This window comes from Rhipicephalus microplus, chromosome X (genome assembly GCF_043290135.1).
Source record: "Rhipicephalus microplus isolate Deutch F79 chromosome X, USDA_Rmic, whole genome shotgun sequence".
NCBI classification, from domain to species: domain Eukaryota; kingdom Metazoa; phylum Arthropoda; class Arachnida; order Ixodida; family Ixodidae; genus Rhipicephalus; species Rhipicephalus microplus.
The window spans coordinates 445,229,821-445,254,686 of record NC_134710.1 but is presented as its reverse complement, the minus strand read 5'-3'; the positions used below and the strand labels follow the sequence as shown (position 1 = coordinate 445,254,686).

The following is a 24,866-nucleotide window of genomic DNA, read 5'->3' as shown; positions in this document are numbered from 1 at the left end:
CTCAAATTTCATGATGCAACATTTCTGCTCCATACTATATATGCTGATTTGAAAATTTTCTTGCCAGGATTCAGTTTCGGTTTTGACACTGTGCAGTGCTATCATCATCACCAAGCTTATGCAACAAGTACTGTTGCAATCACATCATGATGCCCAAGATTTTAAACCATATAACTGCAAAAAGCAGCATTCAGCTGCATTTAAAACATTTTTTATGCTGAGTGGGTACTGCCAGACTTGAATCAGAAGCATGGAGCACTGCCGGGATTCTCATCTACATTTGTGCTCGACGTCTATTGGTGTTACTACCAAAAAATGACTGCTGTGTGACTACTGCTGCGGGTCATCACCCAGGGGAGTTTGCATCTCAGCTGCACCCAGTGTGCAGCTAAGCAGAGGAGTGCAGTCCTCACATCATTTCAAGTTAGATGGCAGTGATTCAATATGCATTCAGAAATGGGGGAAAAAATGAAGGGGAAGAACACACAAAGTAGGAACAGTGTGCTGCAAAGCGATGTCCACTACAGACATGAAAAAAGCAAAAAGCAGGAAAGTTCGAAGCCTGCAGACAGTTGCCATGTCCTGCCAACACAAAAAGTTGCCGGTGATAGCAGCGTACCTACTTCGCGCATTTCTCTTCTTGTTTTTTTTTCGTCCTCCCCCCTTTTTTCCCCACCCTCCAAGAACATTTTGAACCACTACCGTCTAACTTGAAATGAAGCAAGGACTGCACTCCTTTCCTTTATAGTTTTTTTTATTTTGAGACGGCGATTATGAACAGAGACTTGCGCCTCCACCAGATGACGTCACTACAAACCCCCTTAAAATTAACACGCCAAGATGACAAAGATAGGTCCTCCTATCAAAATGTCGGCCAGCCTGTCTGAGACATTTCCACTGTTCACTTCGATTATCCCACTACATGTTTCCATCTGTTGGCTCCTACCTTGACTTTGAAAACTGCAGCAAACGAAAGAAACAATGGCAGAGATGGCACCCAGACAGCCAGGTCGGATGCGCAGGAGACGGCCAGTTTTGAAATGCTAATGGCAATGCAACAGGCAGGCTTTTTCCTGTTCTGCTCAATTTTAGCGCGGATGCACGTTTTAGACTCAGTTTACCATAAAAAGAAGATGCACATTAGATTTCAGTAGATATGATAAGTGCATAAATCAGTGTATTCAGTTTCTGCTTTCCTTGGCTTATACACAGGTAAAATGTTTTTGCGTTAGGTGTCCCCAAAATGCACCTCAGGCTTTATGCGCATCCGACCTGTGGGTTTTACAGCAATATGTACCCTTGTAACACCAAATCATGTGTCCCTATAAAGGGACACATGACTGTGTCCCCCTTCATAAAAAATGGCTTGATGTCCCGACCGCTTTTACGTTTGTGCACACAGGGCCAGCAAGTGGCACATGGGAAACAAAGTTAGTTGTCATAAGTTGCTGTGTCATTAAAATGCTTGTATACAGGGACATGACCAAATGCATTGCTAGTATTGCTTCTGTTCCTAATGCAGGAAGACACTGGAGGGATAAAAAAGTAAAGGTGAAAAACTCTAGAATATATTGTTGGGCTAGCTGGTTCATTCTGAAGAGAGGAGATGAAGGACGCAACCCACACAGATGACAAAAAAAAGGCTACAGAAACAACATCCTGTCCAGCCCCCCACCCCCCTCCCTTTTTTTTGATATACATGGGTTGCACCCTTCACCTTTCTTCAGTAGGTCGATGCAGAATGCCATGTGATGACGATTTTCACCTTAGCCAGAGCACCAGTTATGGGAACTCGCTGCTAACTTTCTTGCAAAATTCTACAACAGCTATGCAGTCTCAAACCGTTTATTCGGCCAAACACTGGTTGAAATACATGCAGACTTGGTGGTGCATAGGCATGCATCTACAGACTAATATTGATTAGTTTTTTCAGCTACAAGGCCAATATAGGTGCTGTTTTTGTAGGACCCCCCCCCCTCCTGTTTTTTTTTACACTCAAGTATTCAAACTTCACACCCATTCACACCGAGTCCATATAGACGGTTAGCAACTGTACTACCGGTGCACCTGCACAGTACTCGGCATTTGTACACACAAGATTTCTGTGCAATGAAAACAGGAGCGAAAAAAAGATGACAGTAAGTCCACCTTCATAACTGATCATGTTATTAGTGGTGTGTGGCGTATACCAGGCAATTATGAATGTTTTACAGGGAACCTTACCTGGGTAGTCTCAGCTTCGGAACAGTGCTGAGCTCCTTGTGGCACCACTGGCATCAGAGCTGGTGGTGGTAGTGTCTGCTGCGCATCTACTAACAGCACTGCTGGTGGTGGGGGCAGTGGTGTTGCTGCTGCTACTGCTGATGCTACTGGAGGTGGCACTGGCGTTGCAGCATGTGGTGCCTGTATTTGAAGTAAATATTCGAGATGTTAGCACTTTCAGTGATTCAATTAACACACAAATATCTCAACATCTAAAAACAAACTAACTCTACGTGTCAAAAATGCCTTCATTTTATTGCAAAACTTTGCTATACAGGATTCCAACATTTCAGTACTGCTAATTAAGTGTGAAATTATAAGAGCATGGATGTGTATTGAAATCTTTGCAATATGTATTTCATGGGGAGACAGAAATTTAAGTAAGACGTATTATTGCAAAAATCACATTAACCAAAGAGACTAACAACAGGAGAAAAATATGCATACTGGGTCAGAACTGATGCTTATTGAGCAGTACTAAACAAAAAGCACCAGCTCATGCCAGCAGTATAGTGCAATTCTTTTTGCTCCTGGCCGTCATTTTAAAATAAATGTAACAACAGTAACAGTTTACGATGCAGCACGTCATTTGTCCCACTTTACATCAGTAGTATTTCACCATCACTATCGGCGAAAAGATAATTAAGTAAGCTATTCAACAATAATGGTGAATAAGACTAATTCTCAGCAATTTATATTATATTTCTATAGAAGTTAGAGAGTTGTGCAAGTTGGTACTTGCATGATGCATAAAAAGAACATGGAACAAGATAAACAAGTAGACAGAGCATAAGTACCAAACACATGAAGAAAAATCTCGTGATACGTACTATAAAGAATTGCCATTTCTTTTGATCAAAGTGCTCGCAAATTTTTTTCGTTATGTGCGTTTGGGGTGTATATTATTGGCAGACTACTAGCGCCTGCACTAGGTGCACGTGCCCTGTTATGAGTAAAAGAAGATGGCACTCTGTAGAAAGAGGGATACACGCGATTTGCTTATGTGCCGTTTGAGTATAAGCCTGTGTGGCATGTGAATTCTTCTGTGAGAGTAAATCCATTTCTTATTGCGAGGTCTCATGTGAATTAAGGACACCGCAATGACAACAATATGCATTGCATATTTTTGTTGTTAAGTTTAGTTGAGTCAGTACTTATCTTATTTTTCTTTTGTTAAAGCTTAACAATGCCCTGACAGGATGCCTGTTCAACGAGCCATATTCCTGCACAACTTGTCGTGCAACTAACACTGAATTTGGGAGTGCCTGCAGCAATGACATAGCAGCACAATGGAAGGAAAACTATCGCTCAAAACCCTAGAGCAATGTTATAGTCTCATGAAATCTTATAAAAATAAGTACTCCTACTTTGGACATAATTATCCACTAACACTGCTCCAGAATGAGCTCACTTCTAACGACCATTGATGCATACCGTATATTGAAGGCTGTCAACCACGTCATCTCCAGCAGCGTGGCGGTCCTCCTCCCTTGGCCCACAAAACCCCTGTGCACCTGGCTCTGGCACCTAAAATAAGACATTGCAAGTTTAGAGGGACACTAAAGGGCAAGATGACTTTTCTCACCCCATAAGTAAAGTAGCCTTCGACGATACCAAAACACCACACTTGCAGGGAGAATACACTTAATAAGCGAGAAAACCCGCAAGAAAAATACAGGTGACAACGCCACCTTAAAGTTTCCAGACCATTTGCTGTGACGTCACAAATTTTGAGGGCTCCTACTAAGGTCTACGTGGTTTCTAATTGAAGAAAATTCAGTAAATTGTCATCAGAGGATGGCACAGACCTAACACATTAAGGTTGAGGAAATCGCATTTAGACAGTGTAACCTAAATACAATAAATACACTTTAAAATCTTTGACATCACACACTCAGACTTCGGCACAAAATTTAAACATGAAAATCTGAACTGTTTTTTTTTCTTTAGTAATAAACCAATGGTAGTGAAATAAATGACAATAAAGTTCTCAGAGTACAATTTATCAATCTAAACTAATTCACTGTTTTTCTCGTACGTCCCATCAAAGGAGTACAGCAAAATTTTACATATTGTTAATTTCAATAAAATAAGCAGCTATCGACCCAATCATTAGGTTACAAATGTTACTTTACAGCAAGATAATTGGCCTGTTATTTTCGGAGACAATTTTATTGCACGAAGTTGTAGTAGAGATACAGAAAGAACATGCAGAGGTGCGGGACAGGAGTGGTTTCTTTGTAAACCCAGATGGCTAAATTGAAGGAATCCTGTGACCCAAATTAAGCATGCAGTTTTCACCCCTTTTTCTCCAACTGTAGAATGCACTGTCGTTACATAAGTGGCAACCACAGAAACAATGCTATTATGATTTAATTTAATATTAAACTTTGTTTTCGGAACACAGTGGCACAGAGCAGCTATTTTTATGATTAGAAGCAATGCTTCATTATGTGGGAGTGAGGAAATTGACTGTGCATTTTGAATTGTTTGACACGGTAAGTCTAACGTAATATTTTAATACCACAAATAGGCCACACAATTGTGCATTAAAAATTAAAAAAAAATATGCTTTATCTTTCCTCAAAAGCACAAGAACTTAAATATTTTTTTTAATTTGACAACTTTCAAACAATTACACACTGACACTCGGAGCGCTGCACAAGGGCCACCATGCGGCGATTCTTATAGTAACTCACTAAAAAACACACGGTGCTTGTAACCAGTTGACGTTAGTAGGAGAGTGAAATGTAACAGAGGACATCTTTTCTTATCAGTTGGGGTTTTAGAGTTTAAAGGCTAATTTCTGTTACTGGGCCTCTTTTTAAATAATTATTTTTGCATTCATCTCAGTATTCAGCATTACATGCACTTCAGCACAGCAGATGGAAAAGCATTGCAGCGCCTTTTAACATGCAATACTGTAATGCACTGTTTACGTTTAGCCTCACGTGCAGATGTGCACGTGAGGCTAAACGACTGGCTCACGACTGGCAACTGGCTCACGTGCACATGTGCACGTGAGCCAGTTTGACAACAGAGGGGGAAAACAAACGTGAAGCAAGGCAGGTACCAAACTAGTGATGTCATAGTTGGTTAGTTGTACACATTCCTATATATTTGATGGCAATGTCACAAGTTTCTTCATTGTACTTCAGCATAGCTGTGTGCAATTGCACATCACATACTTTAAAACTATGTTCAAGTTTGTTCCTGGCTGTATTACCCATTGATGTTTCATGGAAATTGCATGAGTTCACATAAATCTAGTTCCTAGTTATCTCGTCTTGAATATTTTCAGTCAGTACTCCTGTAAGTGTCAAGGAGATTATAAGGACAGGGCCTGCATGAATTTAGTGCAATATCTTTCTTGCAATTAAATGAAAATCAGTGGGTGAAGAAGCACACTTTGAAAACATTTTCATGAACATCTACTTTCCTATAGCTCGAAGCTGCTTTCCCACACAAAGAATGCCTGTCACAAGTTGCCCTGTCCAACCAGCTCAACACAGAAGTCATGCACTTTTCAATGACCTCAAACACCATTTTGAAATAACTAATGTGCACATACCTTCTGCTGCTGACTGGTACAGTTGCAGCATGCTTTCTTCAGCAATTTTTCTGCATCGATAGGGGGTAAATGGAAACATGATATATAGCAGGGTTAGCACAGATTTGAAAGTAGAGAATCCAAAGATAGTCAAGAAATTTCAAGGCAGTTTCAACCTATGAAACACTGCATCCAACGAGAAATTTTTGTATGAATATGATGTTTCAAACTCTGACTAAATTTATCGCACTTCTACACAACCAGTTGAAAGTGAAAATTACAATTAAATCACTTTGCTAAATGAAACGGTTTGTAAAATTGACACCTGGAATTGTGAAATTGAGGTACTTTAAGTCTTCTATGACTGTTTTTTTTTTGCTAAACCATGAGTGCTTGTGTGAATAGCCAGTTTTTGTGCACAAAAACTTAAACCTCATATATTTGGTCCAGGTGATTAAAGACCAGGTAAACAGTAACATAGAATGTGATGCAGCCAAAATGCAACCATGAACAGAATGAATGCAGCGATTTTGCAACCAGGGATAACAAAAAAGTTGCGTGGAGACAACTCCCATCACATGAAAAACAAAAGCAGATGGCCATGTTCATGCGAAAGCATTGACAAGAACAATAAATTGCTGCCACCTGCATACTACCTGCTACGTGAAAACAACAGGTTGATTGAACTGTTTCATGCTTGTTGAACGAATGTAGCTTTGTGAAAACAAGACCAAGCTAGTGACTACGGGTGACAAATGTTTTAACACAATAGCATAAGTGCCAGCGTCTCTCATAATCATATGGTGGTTTTAGGACGTTAAACGCCACATATCTATCAGCGTTAGTACCAACGCTTGAAGAAAAAAGCATCTTGAAAAAAAATTGAAATGTTCAGTGCCTCTTTAATTATTTCCTTCATAAAAACTTCTTTTAATCTATTTTGTTTCCAAGTCAACTTGAACCTTCTGAGTACCTACCAGAGGGTGTTAGGTTTTACCTTAGATTAAAAACAGCAAAAACGTTTGCTGTGTTTGAACAAGCTTTAACTATCACTACACCATAGAAAAGTCCAATGCTGATGTCATTATAAGCAGTGCCCCAACACACAACAGTTCAGGACACGTGCTAAGAATTTTCCTAGTATTAGCAAGTCTTGGCATTTTAAAAGCATATTAACTACATGAACTACTCACTTGACCGAGAAAAAAGCGAGAAAGAGGAACCTAAATGCAAGAGGCAAAAGTGAACTCATTAAAAGATGATAGTAAAAGAGAGAAAGCGAGATGAGGTGGCATGAGGGTTGAGGATTGAAATAGACATTAGGACAGAGCATGAACAAGCAGAAAATATGCAAACTTGCACTGTGTATTATTTTCGAAATGGATAGTTTGCTGCACTAATGCAAATGTATAACAGAAAGAAGAGAAGGTTGTACTGTCAATTTAATATTAAATAGCCATGGCCCCGAAGTTCAAGGTGTTTTTAAAGAGAGCATTCTATGCCAACACGTCCAAAGAGCTTGAAAGTCCTCGATGAATGGATGGATGGAAGAATGAAGTTATTCATTTATCTATCTATCGAAACAAGGGTACTGAAAGTGCACTTTTCAAAGTCAAGCATTTTCAAGGTTTTCAAGGACCTTTATGAACCCAACATGCAGTGCTTACCCATTCCTTTGACCACAACGTCTTGCAAATCTTGATTTCTTTTTCGTTCTTCCACTAACTTCTTTCTAAGGGAAATAATCTCCTGCTCTAATCGAGCATACTTCCCGTTTTTTTCCGGCTCATGCCCAGCTTCATCATCTGCAGGCCAATCCATTGACATAGTCTCCATTTCTTTCCGCTTTGCCACCTCCTTCCTTTTCTTTCTTTCTTTTTGGCTCAATTCTTCCTGCAAACAACACTGCATGAATACTTTGCATGGCTGCAGAGTACTGCCTTGACATGCACAGATTCTTTGATTACCACTGATAATGAATTTGCTGAAAAAAAATTTCATTCTTCAACACATAATAAGCAATATTTGCAATGTTACATATAAGTAATAGTTTGTAATGTTTCCAGTGTCTTGTAAGGAATTACATATATATAAACTTTTTTAGCATTTGCCAGAGAGTGAGCAAGCATGTCTTGGAATCCCACAGTCGCAGCTGTCCCTATATGCCATTATTGAGTCTAAAATTGGCCAATGATCAAAAACCTTGGGCGTGGTCATTATGGTTTACGGCATCACTATGAGAGAACAGTAAGCAAGTTCAAGCTGACTTTGATGAATAATTGCAAGATTCAGGTGACATGCTGAGCTAGAATGAATGGCTCACATGTTCTCAGGAGCTTCAACTACAGATTCGCAGCATTTTCTCGCCACGCTCAAAAATTGTTGTGCTACCCTTTCAATAGACTTAGAAAGAAAGGATTATTGAGACATTTGTCAGGATAAATTATCAGAGATGCTTCACAGGTAAAGTTTAGTTACCTCACAAGGGGAAGCCCCAAGAACGTCGTCAAATACGTGATCTGGCCATCGTAGACGACGCTTCTGCACTTTTCGTGCAAGTTCCTGCTTGGATTCTGTAACAACACCACAACAAGGCTACTCAGAGAAAGTGATATTAGTTGCAGTAGGCAAAGGAATGCACAATATTGCAATATTGCTGATGCACAAGTGATAAAAAGTCTGCATATATGTACATATAATTAAGACATGCAAAGTTTTATTGACAAAGAAACATGAGCACTTTTAAAATAAATGGTGACTGCCAGCTATGCAGCTAAGTAGTAAATTATGGACTTGTTATTGGACAAGAATAATTTCATATTGGCAGCTAGCTGCTAGACAGACATCCTAACTTTTAGAATCTACAGACACTAAAAGTGGACGACGTGATACAATAAAGAAGCCAAAGGGCTATTACTGTACCAAGTATATTATCACCTACGCCTCATTAGTTGTGACCTAGTTGACAAGGTAACAATTGTAAATCATGACCAAGGCAAGGGGGCGATTGCCCGCAGAATAGTGACGTAAAGTTTTGCACATGTTGTACTTAATGCATACCTTTTTGTCAAGACATCTGTGCTTTATTTGCAATGATGCAGGTTCATAAGCGCAGTGTAAGAAGATTTGCACTGCACTGGTAAGTAAGCAATGCACTTAGTTCACAGTGAACTTGTTGCTGTAGCCTGTTTCAAGAGAATATCTGAATAATATTGCTAAAAGCAGTCCTCTCTTCAGTGAAGATATCACAATTTTTTTTTCTTGTCCGTATTTGTTACATAACTTCTACTCAATCCAAGACATATGCAGCATAAAAATGTAAAAGACTGGAGTTCTTTCTGATGTGCTGCTTCAGCTGATTCAATGCCACTGCTCTCATTGGCTAAACAGGCATAGCATTGTCGAGAGAGAGAGCTCTTTGGTTCAGAATGCAGCCTGGCTTTAACACCCGTTCATAAATGCACTTATGTTTGATGCATTTAATTAAATTGATGTTGCAGCGACTCAAAGTGATAGCTCACTGCAACACAATTTACAAACACAGCACGATTCAAGGCATCAAAGGGAGCATTATAATCATGTTACGGAAACTTTCTTGAAGCAACAAGGCACACTTAGAGCAGAGCTGCACTCTAGGAATGCGAGATACGATGACCCAATGGGTGAAATAATGCTTCTATACAGAAATCTAAAATTGAATAGAAAGGCGAGAGCACCCACGACAACAGGATAAAAATGTAACGACGTTTCGGCATCCAGAAAGGGTGCCTTTGCATTGGGAAGAAGGCTCCCTTTCTGGGTGCCGAAACGTCGTTACATTTTTGTTTTGTTGTGGTCGGCGCCCTAGCCTTTTTATTCAATTATTCTCGACTAGACGGCCATTTATCGTACCCTTAAGTTCCAAAATCTAAAACTCATCAACACATCTGATAAAAGCCAAGGAAATAATCTTAGTGCTTTCTTCAGCGAGCACAGTGGTACAACAATATATGTATGTGCAATTTGCCTACGTCTACAGTGCACAGATATACGCAAGCTTTCAGTGTTATATGAACCACCTTAATTTTTTTTTCTGGCACAGTCAAACGTTTTGCATATGCGTAAGGTATTAGCGTAACGACAAAAAAAAATCAGCGAGATCAAATGGCGCCATACAAATTTACTTATAATCGGTTACTGTCCGCCGATGGTACTGAAAAAAGGCGCAGAGATAGCAAACAAAAGATAAAAATGTACAAGGCTTAATGATCAGACACACTTTATAGCATACTGTACGCCACTCACCAGCCAATTCGATGACGTCCCCGGGAAAGAAATCCTCAAGATCGCCATCTCCATTGTCTTTCTTCTGGCGCCAATATATCATTTTATTTTTCCCACTTGCGATGTCTTTCTCAGACGACGGAGAGAAATCCCTCACCAGTCGGTGCGACACGATAGCGCTGGTGCCATCCTTGTATATAACGTACGCATACATTATTATAAAAATCAAGGTAAAGAAGAAAAACAATTGTAAATGATACAAAAAGACAAGACGGCGCGACAGCGAGGAAGTGTGCAAGCAGATGGCCCTTAGAGGCTAGGCTACGGATGGATTCGTCTGCTTTGGGCTTTCATGGCTTTTGGCTATCGTGGTGGGCTCTAAACGTCGTCTGCTCTCACTAGAAGCATTGAAACCATGCATGTAGGAATGAAAAGCAGAGGCGTAGCCAGTGGAGGACATTCAATTCCTGCCAGAATTTTTCAATTTACATCGTTCTATTTGCAGGCGCACATACAAACGCGTATGCATAAACATGCATAATTGATGACTGACCCCCCTCCTCACGATAAAAATTCTGGCTATGCTTCTGGAGGTAAATATATGAAACAGCACCAATTTTTAAACTACCCACACTAACTATCTGTCAAAAACAAAATATTCTATTTGGTGAGTGAATGAATAAGGTAATTTCTTTTATTCAAGAGCCATCAGAGCGACATATATGTAAGGAATATTCCTTCCTCCATGATATGAAAGGTCATCGCGCACATCTTACATGGTGGATGCGGCCTTACGGAAAGGGCTCTTCAATTAATGATTTACAAAGGCGTGCACATTTTGCAAGTACAATTTTAACATATTCTTGTAGTTATTCACTTCGACAGCTGGCTTGAAGGTCACTCGATTGAATAACACCATAATTGAAGTTTTTGCGCACACACACAAGGACACAGAAGAAGGGAACACAAGGACCAGCGCAGACTAACAACTGATTTTTATTCAGTAAGAAAACAGAATATATACGCTTACTTGCACCCCATGATCACCGCGCATGAGCAAAAACGGCATCGTACAATCTTAAAAACCAAATATCACATGTTGTTCAGCAATTCAATTTCTTTTTCACTAAGCGATATCGACGGATGGCTGACGCACATATCTTTAAGTCTAGAGATGTGCCACGCTTCTACTATTTCTCTTGTTGTCTGATTTGGGTGTACATACACCACCTCAGTTTGATCAAACAACGGATTACATGCACTAAAAGAACAACGCGCACAGTGCAGTGCTAAATGTGTTTCCGGCCTCCCTTTCAAGTTGGTCATGTGCTCCTTCAATCTCACATTTAAGCATCGGCCAGTCTGACCGACATAAAAGTTCCCACAACTGAAGGGGGTCTTATAAACTACCTTTCTTTTGCACTCAACCACCTGATGACCTGCACGCTTGGAACAATTGCCTCCGATATCCCTCGTCCTTTCCTCGTACAGATTATTTACAGCCGGACATACGCCCCCTAGTTTGTTCTTTGCCGAGAATACAACTTTGACACCATATTTAGCTGCCACCTTCTTAAGTTTATGGGAGAAACCATGCTCGTAGGGGATTACCGAAATTTTCTTTGTATCTTGGCTTCTTTCCTCTTTCTCCCCGGATTTCATTTTCTTCATTAATCTTTCGCTTGCAGTTAGAAGAAACGAGTTAGGGTATCCTGCCTTTTCCAGCTTTACCTTCTGTTCAAGGAAAGATTCTTTTAACTTGTGCTTACATGTTTTTGTAAGAGCTGAATTGAAACACCCCATTGCTATACCGTTTTTTACTATCCTTGAATGGGAGGAAGCGTACTGCAACAGGGGCTTCTCTGTTCTAGGCGAATACTTCCAACACACATGGTTCTTTTCAAAAACAAGCTTCATATCTAAGAACAGAGAAGCCCCTGTTGCAGTACGCTTCCTCCCATTCAAGGATAGTAAAAAACGGTATAGCAATGGGGTGTTTCAATTCAGCTCTTACAAAAACATGTAAGCACAAGTTAAAAGAATCTTTCCTTGAACAGAAGGTAAAGCTGGAAAAGGCAGGATACCCTAACTCGTTTCTTCTAACTGCAAGCGAAAGATTAATGAAGAAAATGAAATCCGGGGAGAAAGAGGAAAGAAGCCAAGATACAAAGAAAATTTCGGTAATCCCCTACGAGCATGGTTTCTCCCATAAACTTAAGAAGGTGGCAGCTAAATATGGTGTCAAAGTTGTATTCTCGGCAAAGAACAAACTAGGGGGCGTATGTCCGGCTGTAAATAATCTGTACGAGGAAAGGACGAGGGATATCGGAGGCAATTGTTCCAAGCGTGCAGGTCATCAGGTGGTTGAGTGCAAAAGAAAGGTAGTTTATAAGACCCCCTTCAGTTGTGGGAACTTTTATGTCGGTCAGACTGGCCGATGCTTAAATGTGAGATTGAAGGAGCACATGACCAACTTGAAAGGGAGGCCGGAAACACATTTAGCACTGCACTGTGCGCGTTGTTCTTTTAGTGCATGTAATCCGTTGTTTGATCAAACTGAGGTGGTGTATGTACACCCAAATCAGACAACAAGAGAAATAGTAGAAGCGTGGCACATCTCTAGACTTAAAGATATGTGCGTCAGCCATCCGTCGATATCGCTTAGTGAAAAAGAAATTGAATTGCTGAACAACATGTGATATTTGGTTTTTAAGATTGTACGATGCCGTTTTTGCTCATGCGCGGTGATCATGGGGTGCAAGTAAGCGTATATATTCTGTTTTCTTACTGAATAAAAATCAGTTGTTAGTCTGCGCTGGTCCTTGTGTTCCCTTCTTCTGTGTCCTTGTGTGTGTGCGCAAAAACTTCAATTATGCAGCAGTACCAACTAGCCCGTCTTTCCGTATTATTGAATAACACCAGTTGCAGTGGCTGCATTTTGATAGAAGCGAAATGCTGGAGAACCGTGTGCTTAGAATTTAAAAAATGCTAGCTCCGTAAAAGAACTCTGGTTCGTCGAAATTTCCGATGAGGCTTGCTAGGGCGTCCCTCGTAAGACCCCAACAATATTTATGTTATAAATAATTAGACGCTAAATTAAGCAGCTTTTTGAAAAAGGAGTTGACCGACCTTAACTGCATAGTGGAACTTGACAATATTACATCAGGCAAATGGGACGATGCGAAAACGAGAGTCTTAAGGAACATGCGTAAAAATGGCTAACAAAGCAGACAAATGGGCATATCTTATTGCCCGTTTGAGCTCCGGCATTTCACTACTGTTCACCTCGGTTTTATGACGAGCTGATTCTAGGTAGAAGCGGGTATATGGGGATGCGTGGCTTCCTTTAGAAGCAATATCATATTAAGAAAAGCGGAGCTGATTGCGTCAGCGATACCGCTGTTAAATTTCTTTGCACGCCACTGAATTGAATTTTTGCGTGCACATCTTGGTCAGGATATCATGTTTTACGGGTGTAAAACAGGCTCGCCATAGTTATACCAGCATTGAAGGACTCTGGTTATACTTTGCAGTGTTCACTGGGACTCACGGATTCACCTCAGTCTGAGCCTATAATTAAGGAAGCCGACTTATGAGTTCTTTAGCCTAATTTAGCCTTTTCGATGCTGGTGTCATTTCTCTTCAATGTCAATACCTCACACAACTCTGTCATACAACTTTTGACCTGCACTTGAAAATACAAATTTCGGTGGTTCCAATTTAGCGAGGAACTCACACGATATACCTTCATCAAGAACTTCCCGTGAAATGTAGCTTGGGAGGAGAGGTGGCACATGGGCGCCATCCGCTAAATCACGCTCTGATTGATAAATATTGATGCCGATCATAAACTCTCGTGCGTTGAGATATGTGTGCACAGGCGATTGTAAACGTGAGTAATTTGGTCGCCTAACAAAGGCACAGCTCACTCAGACTCATTCAAGACCTATGTTTTGCCCTTAGGGCTCACGGGGACTCAGACTAAAATGTTATTCAGCCAGGCGCAGTCGTACTCAACCTCGCAGATCGATCAGAGTCTGGTGACCGAGTGTGTTTGCCAATCTATGTTTACCTTAGTGAATCATTCAATGACAAATCGATATCGTGACCGGCATATATGTATCATTAAAACTGTTTATTGAAAAGAACACGCAGGAGCAGGTAGTCTTCCAGACGGCTTTCGACAATTGGAAAGCAGCACGGGCAGTTTGATATCAGTCGAAGTTCACAGAGGCAATGAATATCTGCAAGTAGTTCAACGCAACATGAATGACAATACATTGCTGTATGTTGCCTGGGTAGAGCGTATCAGAGAATCCTGAACACGCAGGGGGGGGGGGGGGGGAGGGTGAGGAATAAATAAAGAAAACTTTAATTTTCAATTTCAATAGCAAAATCGGTTGATCGTTTGAATGCACTGACCTTGTTTAAAAGTGGTGATTTCAACATATTTTGAAGATCTAAAAATGCACCATTTTTTCTATGCCTTTTATTTACCATGTATTGGTATGGTACGTATTGGGTTGATTATTTTGGTATCAGTACTTAGTTGCTTTTTTCCCCTAAGTGTTTAGAGCCCCCGGAGCGCCCTGAGACAATAATCCGAATATGCATGATGCGTGTCATCAGGGTAAGTGGTATTTTAATTTTTGTTTTAATAAATATACACACTTCTTTTTTTTCCTGCATTTACGTAGAGTTCTAACAGAACTTACTACCTCTGCTTACAAGATTGAGTTCGGATGACAGTTCAGCCAACACCAAAGTTATTTAACTGTATGAGTTGCAAAACTGCGTTCTAAAATTTTGAAAAAATGTTGACTCAATTTTTTGAAAGTTAACTATAGCTTGCACTACCTCAAAACAACAACAAAGCACAAATAATCAAATTATAGTAAGTATTTTACTCAATAGATGACGCTACATCTTTTTTGCGTTCAACCGAAAAAACAGTAATGTGTTCGCAATTTGATACAAGAAGCCTAGAGAAATTCACAACTCATGCGAGTACTACGGACGTGCTCCTGTGTGTCGTGGCGGTTTGACAGTTCGACATGAGTTCGCTCATCGATCCCCAAAGTTTGTTTGCGCCAGGTGTTCTAGGGACGACCACATTCAAGTCATTTTTCTGCGCCGGCTGCTCTGTGAGGCCGTGCTTTTTGGACAAAAAATGAGCCAGGATTCACCAAGGAACACTCGAAAACGCTATCTCGACAGAGACGAGCCCTTCGTGCTGCCGCGGTCGACGGCGTTTTGGAAAAAACAGCGAGAGCGCAGCGGCCCCTGTGACCCTCGCTACGATGCCGAAGTCTCCGCGGACGCGCAGGCATCAAGCGGTCACCCGTCGCCATCGACCAGTGAGCCTGCCTTGACCGTAGACGACGCAGACGATGCGCTTAGTCGCGGCGACAACGTCGGCTTGGACCCCGAGGATGTGCGCTCATCACAGACCGATAGATACTTTGACGACGACACTGTCTGTGAACACGCGGAGACGGATAATGGTGCGTGCGCTGAAAGTGTTGAAGAAACCCAGCTGCATGAGCCTTTTATGGATGACATATTCAGCGACTGCAGCGACTGTTCTGAGAACGATGGTGACACTGAAGCTAGCAACAAATCGGAAGAGGCGCTCCCGACCTTTCTAGATGAGTCGGAGTTACTAGCAGCAGATTTTGCGCTCTTGGACTCTCATACTTTGCCTGGGTCAACAACATCGAAGGCAGCGGCAGTAGTTATGATCATGGCCTTTGTGATAACTCATGGCCTAAGCTGGGTGGCCTTAGGTGATCTTCTCAGCCTTATTGATGGCCTCTTTGGCTTCAAGGGGAACACTCTTCCACGAACAAAGCACCTGTTCAGGAAGATGTGGTCGTCCAGAACAAGGAGCCTCGTCAAGCACTTTTTCTACTGTGATGTCTGTGGCAGCCTGCTGAACTCCCAAACTGGTGCAAGTACCATGAGGTGCCCCACTTGTTCTGTAGACAGTGACGTCTCTGCGCTGAAGGCCAAAGGAAATTTTTTTGTTATTCTAGACTTGAAAGAGCAAGTAAAATCATTGATTGCCCGAAGTAAGGATGATCTCTTCAAGCGACTTATTCAGTTGAATGAAGGCAGCAACGAAACCTCAGGGGCCCTGGACGACATAACAGATGGGGCAATTCTCAGGAAACTGCGCCGGAGTGGGACTTTTGGCAGCATGGACTTGACGCTCACATTCAATACAGATGGGAGCCTCATCTTTAAATCGTCAACATCATCGATATGGCCAATCCAGTTCTTGATAAATGAGCTGCCACCTGAGTGTCGTATGAAAAATTGTTTGGTTGCGGGCCTTTGGTTTGGACGGCAACCTGACATGTCACTGTTCATGGGCAAGTTCGTGGAAGAAGTCAACAACTTTGGCCACCAGCAGATGATGAATGACTGATGATGCAGAATACAGCATCATCAGTCATTAGGTCGACCATCCATGCTGTCTGCTGCTGCGTCGATGCACCTGCTCGTGCTGCTGTGAATAGCATGGTCCAGTTTAATGGCTTGTTTGGGTGTCCCTGGTGCTACGCTTGCGGAGAGCATCATGAAGGTAATTTGTTCCCATTGTGTATATTGCATTCATTGAGTGCCTCACTGTTGAGAAAATATTGCTGGTGCCTAAACTACAATATAGTGTTTTGCTAATAGTAGTAACCTGCTATCAAAAACTTAGAATTGTAAAGCCTTTATATTTTCAAATTCAAAATGCCTAATATCTAAGAATAGAAAGCAATAGGGCCCAGTGTATCTACTATACAGAAAACCATAATTTCATCAAGTGGTTCATAGCCTAAAATAAAGCTGTGAGGCTGTGTTTAAATTACACTTTTTGCATTGTCTGATGATAAGGGCTTTGTGGTTACTGAAGCTTTTCTACCAATTTTTTGTAGGAGGCCAGAGGTACATGAATGTCGTGGCAGATGAACTGCGAACACCAAAAGGCATGATGCGAGACATGAAATTTGCCATTGAGGTCGGCGAGCCAGTGAATGGGCTGAAAGGACCTTCCCCGCTTGCAAGGTTGAAGGGCTTTGACCTTGTCCTCGGCCAAACTGTGGACTACATGCATTGTGTCCTTCTTGGTGTCACCAAGTGTTTCGCGGATGCTTGGTTCGACTCCAGCAACAATCAGGAAGCATTTTACATAGGTTGGTATTACTTTGTAGAATACAAGTCGGGGTTCAGCCCCATGTTTTTGACTAAGGACAAAACATAACTCGTTGTGAACGAATTCCCCCCAGCTTGTCTCAACATGTCCTGAAAATGTCTGGAGTAACGTGCTTACCTGTAGCTAAATATATGCTACATGATGGGCGCAGGTTATAAGGGCTACTTGTCGTTAGTTAGTGAGAACCTTTTTATGGAATTCAAGAGACATTCGTTTCGTACAATGCAGAAGGGTTGATAGGTGGGCTGGTTGGTATAGATTTATGATGAAAACTTGGCAGAGCAAGAAAGCAAGGCACAATGTGTACCTGCTTTTTTCTTTTGTCTTGTTTGTTTATATGGCCTAATTTTCATCATAAGTTTAATAGTTTCTGCAGTGCAAGTTTCAATAAGTTTCCATGTCTAATTCGCATTGTCAGTTTACTGTAAATCAATAAGCTTTCACAAAATTCACACAGCTCGATTCCTTGACATATACAATATTAAGTTGTGTGTGGCAGTTTGTCATGTGTTTGAAAAAAAATTATTCAGGTGATGTGCCTTAGAAGGCAGCCCAGTGTCACAAAAGTTCATTATTACATGCATGAACATTTGGACTGAAACAGTTTCAACATATATTGTACATGAAATGTGTCGTTAAATATAAATGGTATGATTGTTAGAGAAACATTCAGTACATACGCTTCCAAAATATCTAAATTATGCTGATCTGACATGTGAGTGTCCATTTCATGTAATTATGCAAATCTGGCATGCTTGTGTCCATTGTGTCCAGGTTATGGGATTACGTCACTTCTGCGAAAGCTGAAGTCGTGTATCTTAGTATTTCACTTCACAACTTAGTATTATATATTTTATATATATATATATATATATATATATATATATATATATATATATATATATATATATATATATATATATACATACATACACACATAGTAAAAGATCAAAAATGCTAGCTAATGCTGCTAACAGGTGTAAATGCTGAAGCAGCAAGGCATAAGTAGACTACATCAGGGATGACAGGTTGCATTAAAAATATCATATTGGGACAACAACTTCAGAATAAAACCCTGTTGGATTTTTCACAACGATGAAGGCTTTGAAATATAATATATATCTGTGTTTTGCTTTCGTAGTTTTCTTGCAGCAATATTTTGTTAAAGAGCAATATGGACCGGCTTATCCACTCGAACGTAGCTTAGTGTGGCGAGGCTGAGCGCAGTGCCACTCAACGCGGTGCGACTGCACACTGGAGCGATGTAGTGCAGCCACAGAGGGTGCTTTGCAACATTTACTTCAACAATGGAGCATGTTTTACTCGCACAGCTGTGCTATACAGTTAGAGTGACACATCCCATTACATGTGCGCCGCTATGGTCAAGTGCCCTGCCACACCCTGATGCACTTGGTGAAGCACAGCCATGCAGTGCTGTGTTCCCCATTAGAGTGATTGAGTTCATACAATATTTTCTAACCTTAGTAAGCAGTGAGTGGAAACAAAATACAAAAGAGAAAAGAATTTGTTTCAGAAGGAAGGCAATGTAGGGGTTGTGTTTTTTTAAATGCTACAGACCACTTCTGACCTGTAGCAAATGGCCTTAATTGAAGCTCAAAGTAAACAATTTCCAAGCATCTACTTTTATTCAGATCAAAAATTTGGTAAAAGTCATTTGCAATAAGGTAAATACGATTTCTCAAATATAGTTACATTATATGAAAGAATCACTGGCAAGTGTAAACACTCTTGATAAGAAAGAGCATAGTATAAAGTCATGGGAGGCTAACAGCAAACAATACTGAAGCTGAAGTTAAAGGCTAGAGGGCTGTTTTTTTTTACATGTTGATAGCTGTCATCTCCAGTTGGTGGTTCAAACCGAATGACATAGGTAAGTAATATGCTAGAGCCTCTACTCACGAGTTGCACTTAACTACTAACATTACCAACTGTTATCTGCCCAGGCCTATCATTTTTTTAAATACTTGAAAAATGATTCTTATTATATAATTATAGATGAACAGTATATTTTGGATAAAAAATGTTGGCCATGGCATCAAGATATATGGCCCAATTACGATATTTCGAGTTTATTCTCTTACCATCCACAGGCAATGGTACATGAGTTCTGCAACTCATTTGATGTGGAGTACACTATGCTGCCACATAAACATGCTGGGAAGTAGAAAAAAAAGCAACTTGTTAATCACACAGTTCAGTATTTCAGCACTCCAGAGGCTTATATCTGGTGCCTGCAATAGATGCTTATGCTTCAATATGGCAGTGTCTCTTTTATGGTATTTTTTTTGCAAAACTATGTCCCTCTTATAAAATGGTGGAATGGGTTACTGATATCATATTATACGGCAGGGCGCCCATCAACTGTCGCACAGGTGGACAAGAGGCTGCTCTTCATCAAGCCTCCTCAGTGCTTCACTAGGCTCCCACGCTCGATCAGAGAACGTTGCCATTGGAAGGCGAGTGAATGGCGCCACTGGCTCCTCTTCTATGCCGTGCCATGCTGCTCAGAGATCCTGCCACAGCGCCACCTAAACCACTTTGTGCTTCTTGTTGAAGCTGTGTACATACTCTTTTTAGAAGAGCTGACTTCGCCACAAGTTCAGCGTGCTGGTAAGTTGCTCAGATTGACTGCAGAGTGTAAAGGGTTATCCGTTAAGAGATGAAAATGTTTGCTTGATAATTTTCTTAGATGCAAAGTCAATACGAAAGGTAAAATTCATGCTCAAATACAGGTGAGGGTAACATGGCTCTCATAGCAAATGCTTTTGTTCAAATGTGAAATCTTGTGTGTGTGGGTTTCTTGTTGCTTCTAAGAAATGTGGTTGTTTAAAAGTATGGTTGTTTAAGAGTCTCTTTATAGACTTTGGCCTTTTAAAAAACAAACGCATTCTGTAGTAAAGTTGGTGATGATCATGTCTGAAAAGTATAAAGTGCCCAAGTGGCACATAAATGGTGGAAAATTAAAACAAAGCTGTGTTTTTTTCGTTCTTCATGAAAGTTAGATCTGAGAGAGGCAAAGGCAGCACACACGCATTCCGCCATATGGTGCACTGCTTGGAAGTTCCACAGCTGGTTGTTGTTCGCTTGATTCTATCTAGCCTTATGAAGGTGGATCGCTTACTACAGCGTGTGTTTGCAGTTCTTTGTTGTACAGTGGGTAGTGCCAAGTGCTTAGTGTAAAGGCGCTGAGAAGAAATGCAGAAAAAAAATTTTGTGGGACAAAGGCGCAAGCAAGTGCAGCTTGCAAGACCGAAAGAAAGTCATTGGGGCCTTGTCACTTCACATTATGTGGCTTGCTCTTACATCACAATTTCAGAGGACATAAGGGAGGTACACCACTTGTGTGTGCTAAACTTAGAAAAAGGGGGTGTGTGCATTGGCTGAGTCTGTTTTGTTTCCTGTAGAAGGCATCATAACAAAACGGTTCACATTCTTTGAACCAGCTCTATAATGAACCAATCTCAAATACAGTTCAGAAGAGATGCCCCTCATACAGTGCCTTGCAACTTGTTACCAACCATGATTCTCAATAAGGTATGTGAAGGGCTTCTGTAGTAGCCATATGTTTCTTTGTGACCTTGTGACAGGTTCGGTAAATAAAACTAGTCGGGCTAGCTGTGAAACCTTATTCTCTGGAGAAAAAAACAGGTGAGCGTTTCATTTGCCTGAAAAAAATGTTTTCACAAAAACAAAAAAAAACACAAATTGGGGAATTCTAAGATCAGCAAAAGGTAGTCTAACAAACACTGGCAGTTCTCGTTCACGAGGGGAAACCCCTACGAGTCTAAAGTCTCTCCAGTTGAGTTGAAGTCCAGACACGCAAGGAGATAGATACGGCTCACTAGTGGTTCGCGTTCTTTAACAGTCCAGCGGTGAAGCTGCCGTGGTGGGAGTGCTTAAGCTCAGGCCCATAGCTCGACGGCTCGTTCCCACTCCCGGTAGACGACGTCATCTGCGGCACTGTCTTCAGCTCGAACACCAGAACCAGACCGTGCCGGGAACTAGCCGATAGCCTTGGTGGTGGTTGAATCGTCCCCAGGACCCCGTAATTGTCGTCGCCGGCTAGGTGCATGCCTTGACATCTCGGTACCTGCACCTGATCAGCTCACATTCGGCACCCTAGCCGCGTTCTTGCTTGCTTGCTTGTTCCTTTCTTTTGTGGCTCTCACCCACTAAGGGGGATTGGCCAAGAAGCAGGTGGTTAATGCAAGTCAATACCTTTAGATTTTCTAGACTAGGGGAATATGATTACTGTATTTTGACTGTGAAATTAATTTGCCGCAATGTAAAAAAAAGCACCCACACGATTCTTCCTCTTTCTTTGATGCCGGGGCTCTGGATTCCTTTCTGCGATTTTCTTGTGGGTTTTCTCCTTTTTCAATTACCAGTGTTTCACGCACTGGCACAGGTAACGCATTGTCAGTAGTCCATCTTGCCGTGCCTAATTAAAAAATCACTTCACCCGGGCACTTCACTCATATAACAGACCTTAATGCTTTAATGAGGAGTTCTCTGCCTGATAATCATATTAGAGAAATTAATAAAGATATAAATTTATAGAAATTAACAGCAGCACAACAATTATGATAAATATTGCTCTCACATCAACATGCCCACCAAAAGTATTAGAATCTAGCATCACGTCATGGCAGTTGCCTTTGACCAGGCTTACGACCACATACATGAAAATTTTGATGGTGATGATGAGTGCCTGAACACTCACTGTGGAGATAAATGAAACAATATGGCAGCTGTGATATGAGCTGGTTATGGCACACAGAGGCATGTGCCAATGCCAAAGTTTGTATTGGGCATGGGACAACTAGCATTAACCAACAAATTTTACACACTCACCTGTGCAGCCCCCCCCCCACTTCACAGTGAAAAACATTTACCTCCTAAAAATTCATGCTGCATTACTTAAGGTATATAGCAACCTTTTCAGAAATCTTTTTTGATTTTGATGGCTTTGTGTTGGCAATAAAGTGGCTGTTTAAAAACACAATTTGGGCATATTAGACAAAAAAGTGCAAGTATTCACAATGAATTACGGAAATAGTCCATAATATGCCCCCCTCCTGCCCCTTATTGCGGGAACGATATTAAATACCGATCCTTTAACACCAAATGAAAATCACCTGGCGGTGATGTAGCTGTACAATCGGGCTATGCAGTGAACTAGAATATTTGCACTGTTGTCAGTAATAAGTATAGCATATCAAAAAAAAACAAAAGAGGGTAATTTTAGATGGTTGCAATCCACTCAAAACCTTGCATCAAAAGCTATTGGTGGTTTCCAATTATTCAAATGCATTGTATTGATTATTGTTCCATAATTAAGCATGGGATTTTCATTGAGAAATGTTAAATCATTCAAAAGTTATGACTTTTGGCGCAAGAATAAACTAAAAATGAAGCATTATATGGGCAATAATCGCGTACAAACTCACGGGACGAAGAGAATAGACACAAACAAGCGCTGTTTGTGTCTCTTCGTCTTGTGAGTTTGGGTGCTGTTCCTGCCTATAATATGTCACCAACTAAGCCAACTATCAGTCCTGCTTCAAAAATGAAGTTTTGAAAAAAAAAAAAGGAGTTTTCCTCTAGCCACTAGGCTCATAGCTGGGACCTTCCTCAGCTGCCACGATCCTCGTTTGGTGGTTCAGCTGCTCCTAGTTTTATAAATGTTTTTCTTGTCAGCCATTGACTGAGGGTTCACAATCTTCGAGTGATTGCGGTGCTTGCAGAGACAAGCTACTGTGCTGTTGTAACTAGGATTGATGTCAGCTTGCTTTAAGATATCTATCGTGCCATCATTTCGATTACAGAACTGACATGTTCAATCTAACAGTCCAAAGAAAGCGGTGTGCGAGCCTACGTGGACAGTTTTGGGAACATGCTGCAAAAGTGCCAGACTGAAGCATTCATTCATGTTTTGGGTTTTTGCGCAGGCATAATTCATAAAAACATATTTAAACAGATGTGTGCCTACACAGTCTTCTCTTCATATAGCATGTCTTTCAAAAAACATCACTTGTGCTTGTATTGACTTGTGCCCAGAGGTTTCACTCAATTGTTTGCAGGTGCATCGACTTCTTACACTTTGCATTTCAGCCTTTGTTTAACTCAGAACTTAGCCAGATTTTGTTTTTATTGGCAAGATGACAATCTTGCTGAACTGATGAAAAATAGCTTTCACAATGGTAGTACAGCGCGTTGGTGCAATGTAAACATTGTGTCACATTCTGAGCCTCAATACGAGCAAATAATGCAATTAGCAATACAAAAGGCCACAATTACCATTACCCCATCTTAATAGGCTTTACAATACTTCATCACAAACCAATATAAATGTATCCTGCGAGTTTGGGCACAAGTATAACTTTGTGTTACTGATCAAAATGTAAGTTTCATTTTCACAAAGCATCACTTCCAGATTTATGGAAGTGTACTGGTAATTGAAAAACGAAGATAACTGTCGAACAGAAATATATAGAGAAGTCGTTTGTGCGGCAGAGCAATCCTGAATGCTTGTACATTTGAATATGTTGAAAAGGGGAGTTAGTTTTTTTTTTGAAGTATTGTTTTCAAAGGTGGCGACGTGCCTTAAAGGGGTGCTATAAAGAAAAATGATTTCTCTTATATGAATAAACTAGCAATAGAAAGATGCCCGATGAAAAAAACCTCAAAGTAAACACTATTGCATAGCTCACGTCAACTTAAAAGGCATTTTGTAACACAGGTAAATAAAGCTCACGTACCACCAGAAGTTCACTGACACAGACTGTGGTCATAGCCAGTCAAATCAGTCGCCGGTGCTATGTAATGTGAAAAAAAGCTACGTAAGGTTATGCAAGAAGCTGAAAACTCGTTCAACTGAGCCATTGCAATCAATGTTGATGTATATGTCTAAAGCCTTGAAACTAATACACAGTTATTCAAAGAGTTTAAATTTGTTTGAAAATGATTCTTGGGACTTTCTTAAGCGTTTCAAAGTGTTTATGCCGAATTATCAAATTCGTTTCGGGGTCCCTTAAAAGCAGCACATGATGTGATGTGCAGCATGCTTTTTAGCATCATCTGCATTATCACTGTCACTGTTGGTGCTTTCTCGACCATTTAGTTCTTGTGAAAGATTGTTGTCATAAACATGGTCACTTTCATAATTGCTGTAAAAAAATTAAGAATAGTCTCCTTTGATATGCCGAAACTACTCCACACCTCAATGTTTACAATGAGAGAAAGTGGCGTGGCTCAGAGAACATTTTATTTACAGTAAACTTCTTCAATAAATATGGCGTTGTAATCAGACGTCAACACAACGCAAATATAAAACAAGATGTATGTTGCCACCACCACCAAAAACTAGTGCTTTCTAGATGGCCAGTGTAGTGCCGGTTACTGACACATTGCCTTCGGAAGAAGTTGTGCTGAAGTTGCATGTTACAGTTCTAGGTGTTTCTGTGCAGCCTCTGTTTTCAGTTCCCGTTAGGACGAGGTCTTTACCACACTGCTTCTAAAATAATAGGACTTGATATATATAATCACTGCCTTATAAAAACTTGA

At 40.8% G+C, this 24,866-nt stretch overlaps 1 protein-coding gene across 2 annotated transcripts in view; it reads right to left on the bottom strand.

Moving 5' to 3' along the window:
• Positions 1-24,866, bottom strand: part of LOC119187206 (uncharacterized) — a 59,884-nt gene that overhangs the window by 6,024 nt on the left and 28,994 nt on the right. The window contains exons 4-9 of one of the 2 annotated variants that reach the window (XM_075880584.1): positions 10,097-10,265; positions 8,291-8,385; positions 7,480-7,705; positions 5,834-5,883; positions 3,697-3,789; positions 2,224-2,403 (exon numbers count right to left, since the gene is read on the bottom strand). In XM_075880584.1, the coding sequence (XP_075736699.1) occupies positions 2,224-2,403; positions 3,697-3,789; positions 5,834-5,883; positions 7,480-7,705; positions 8,291-8,385; positions 10,097-10,265 (813 nt within the window). The remainder of the gene's footprint in view (positions 1-2,223; positions 2,404-3,696; positions 3,790-5,833; positions 5,884-7,479; positions 7,706-8,290; positions 8,386-10,096; positions 10,266-24,866) is intronic. The other variant, XM_075880585.1, reaches the window with a different exon arrangement.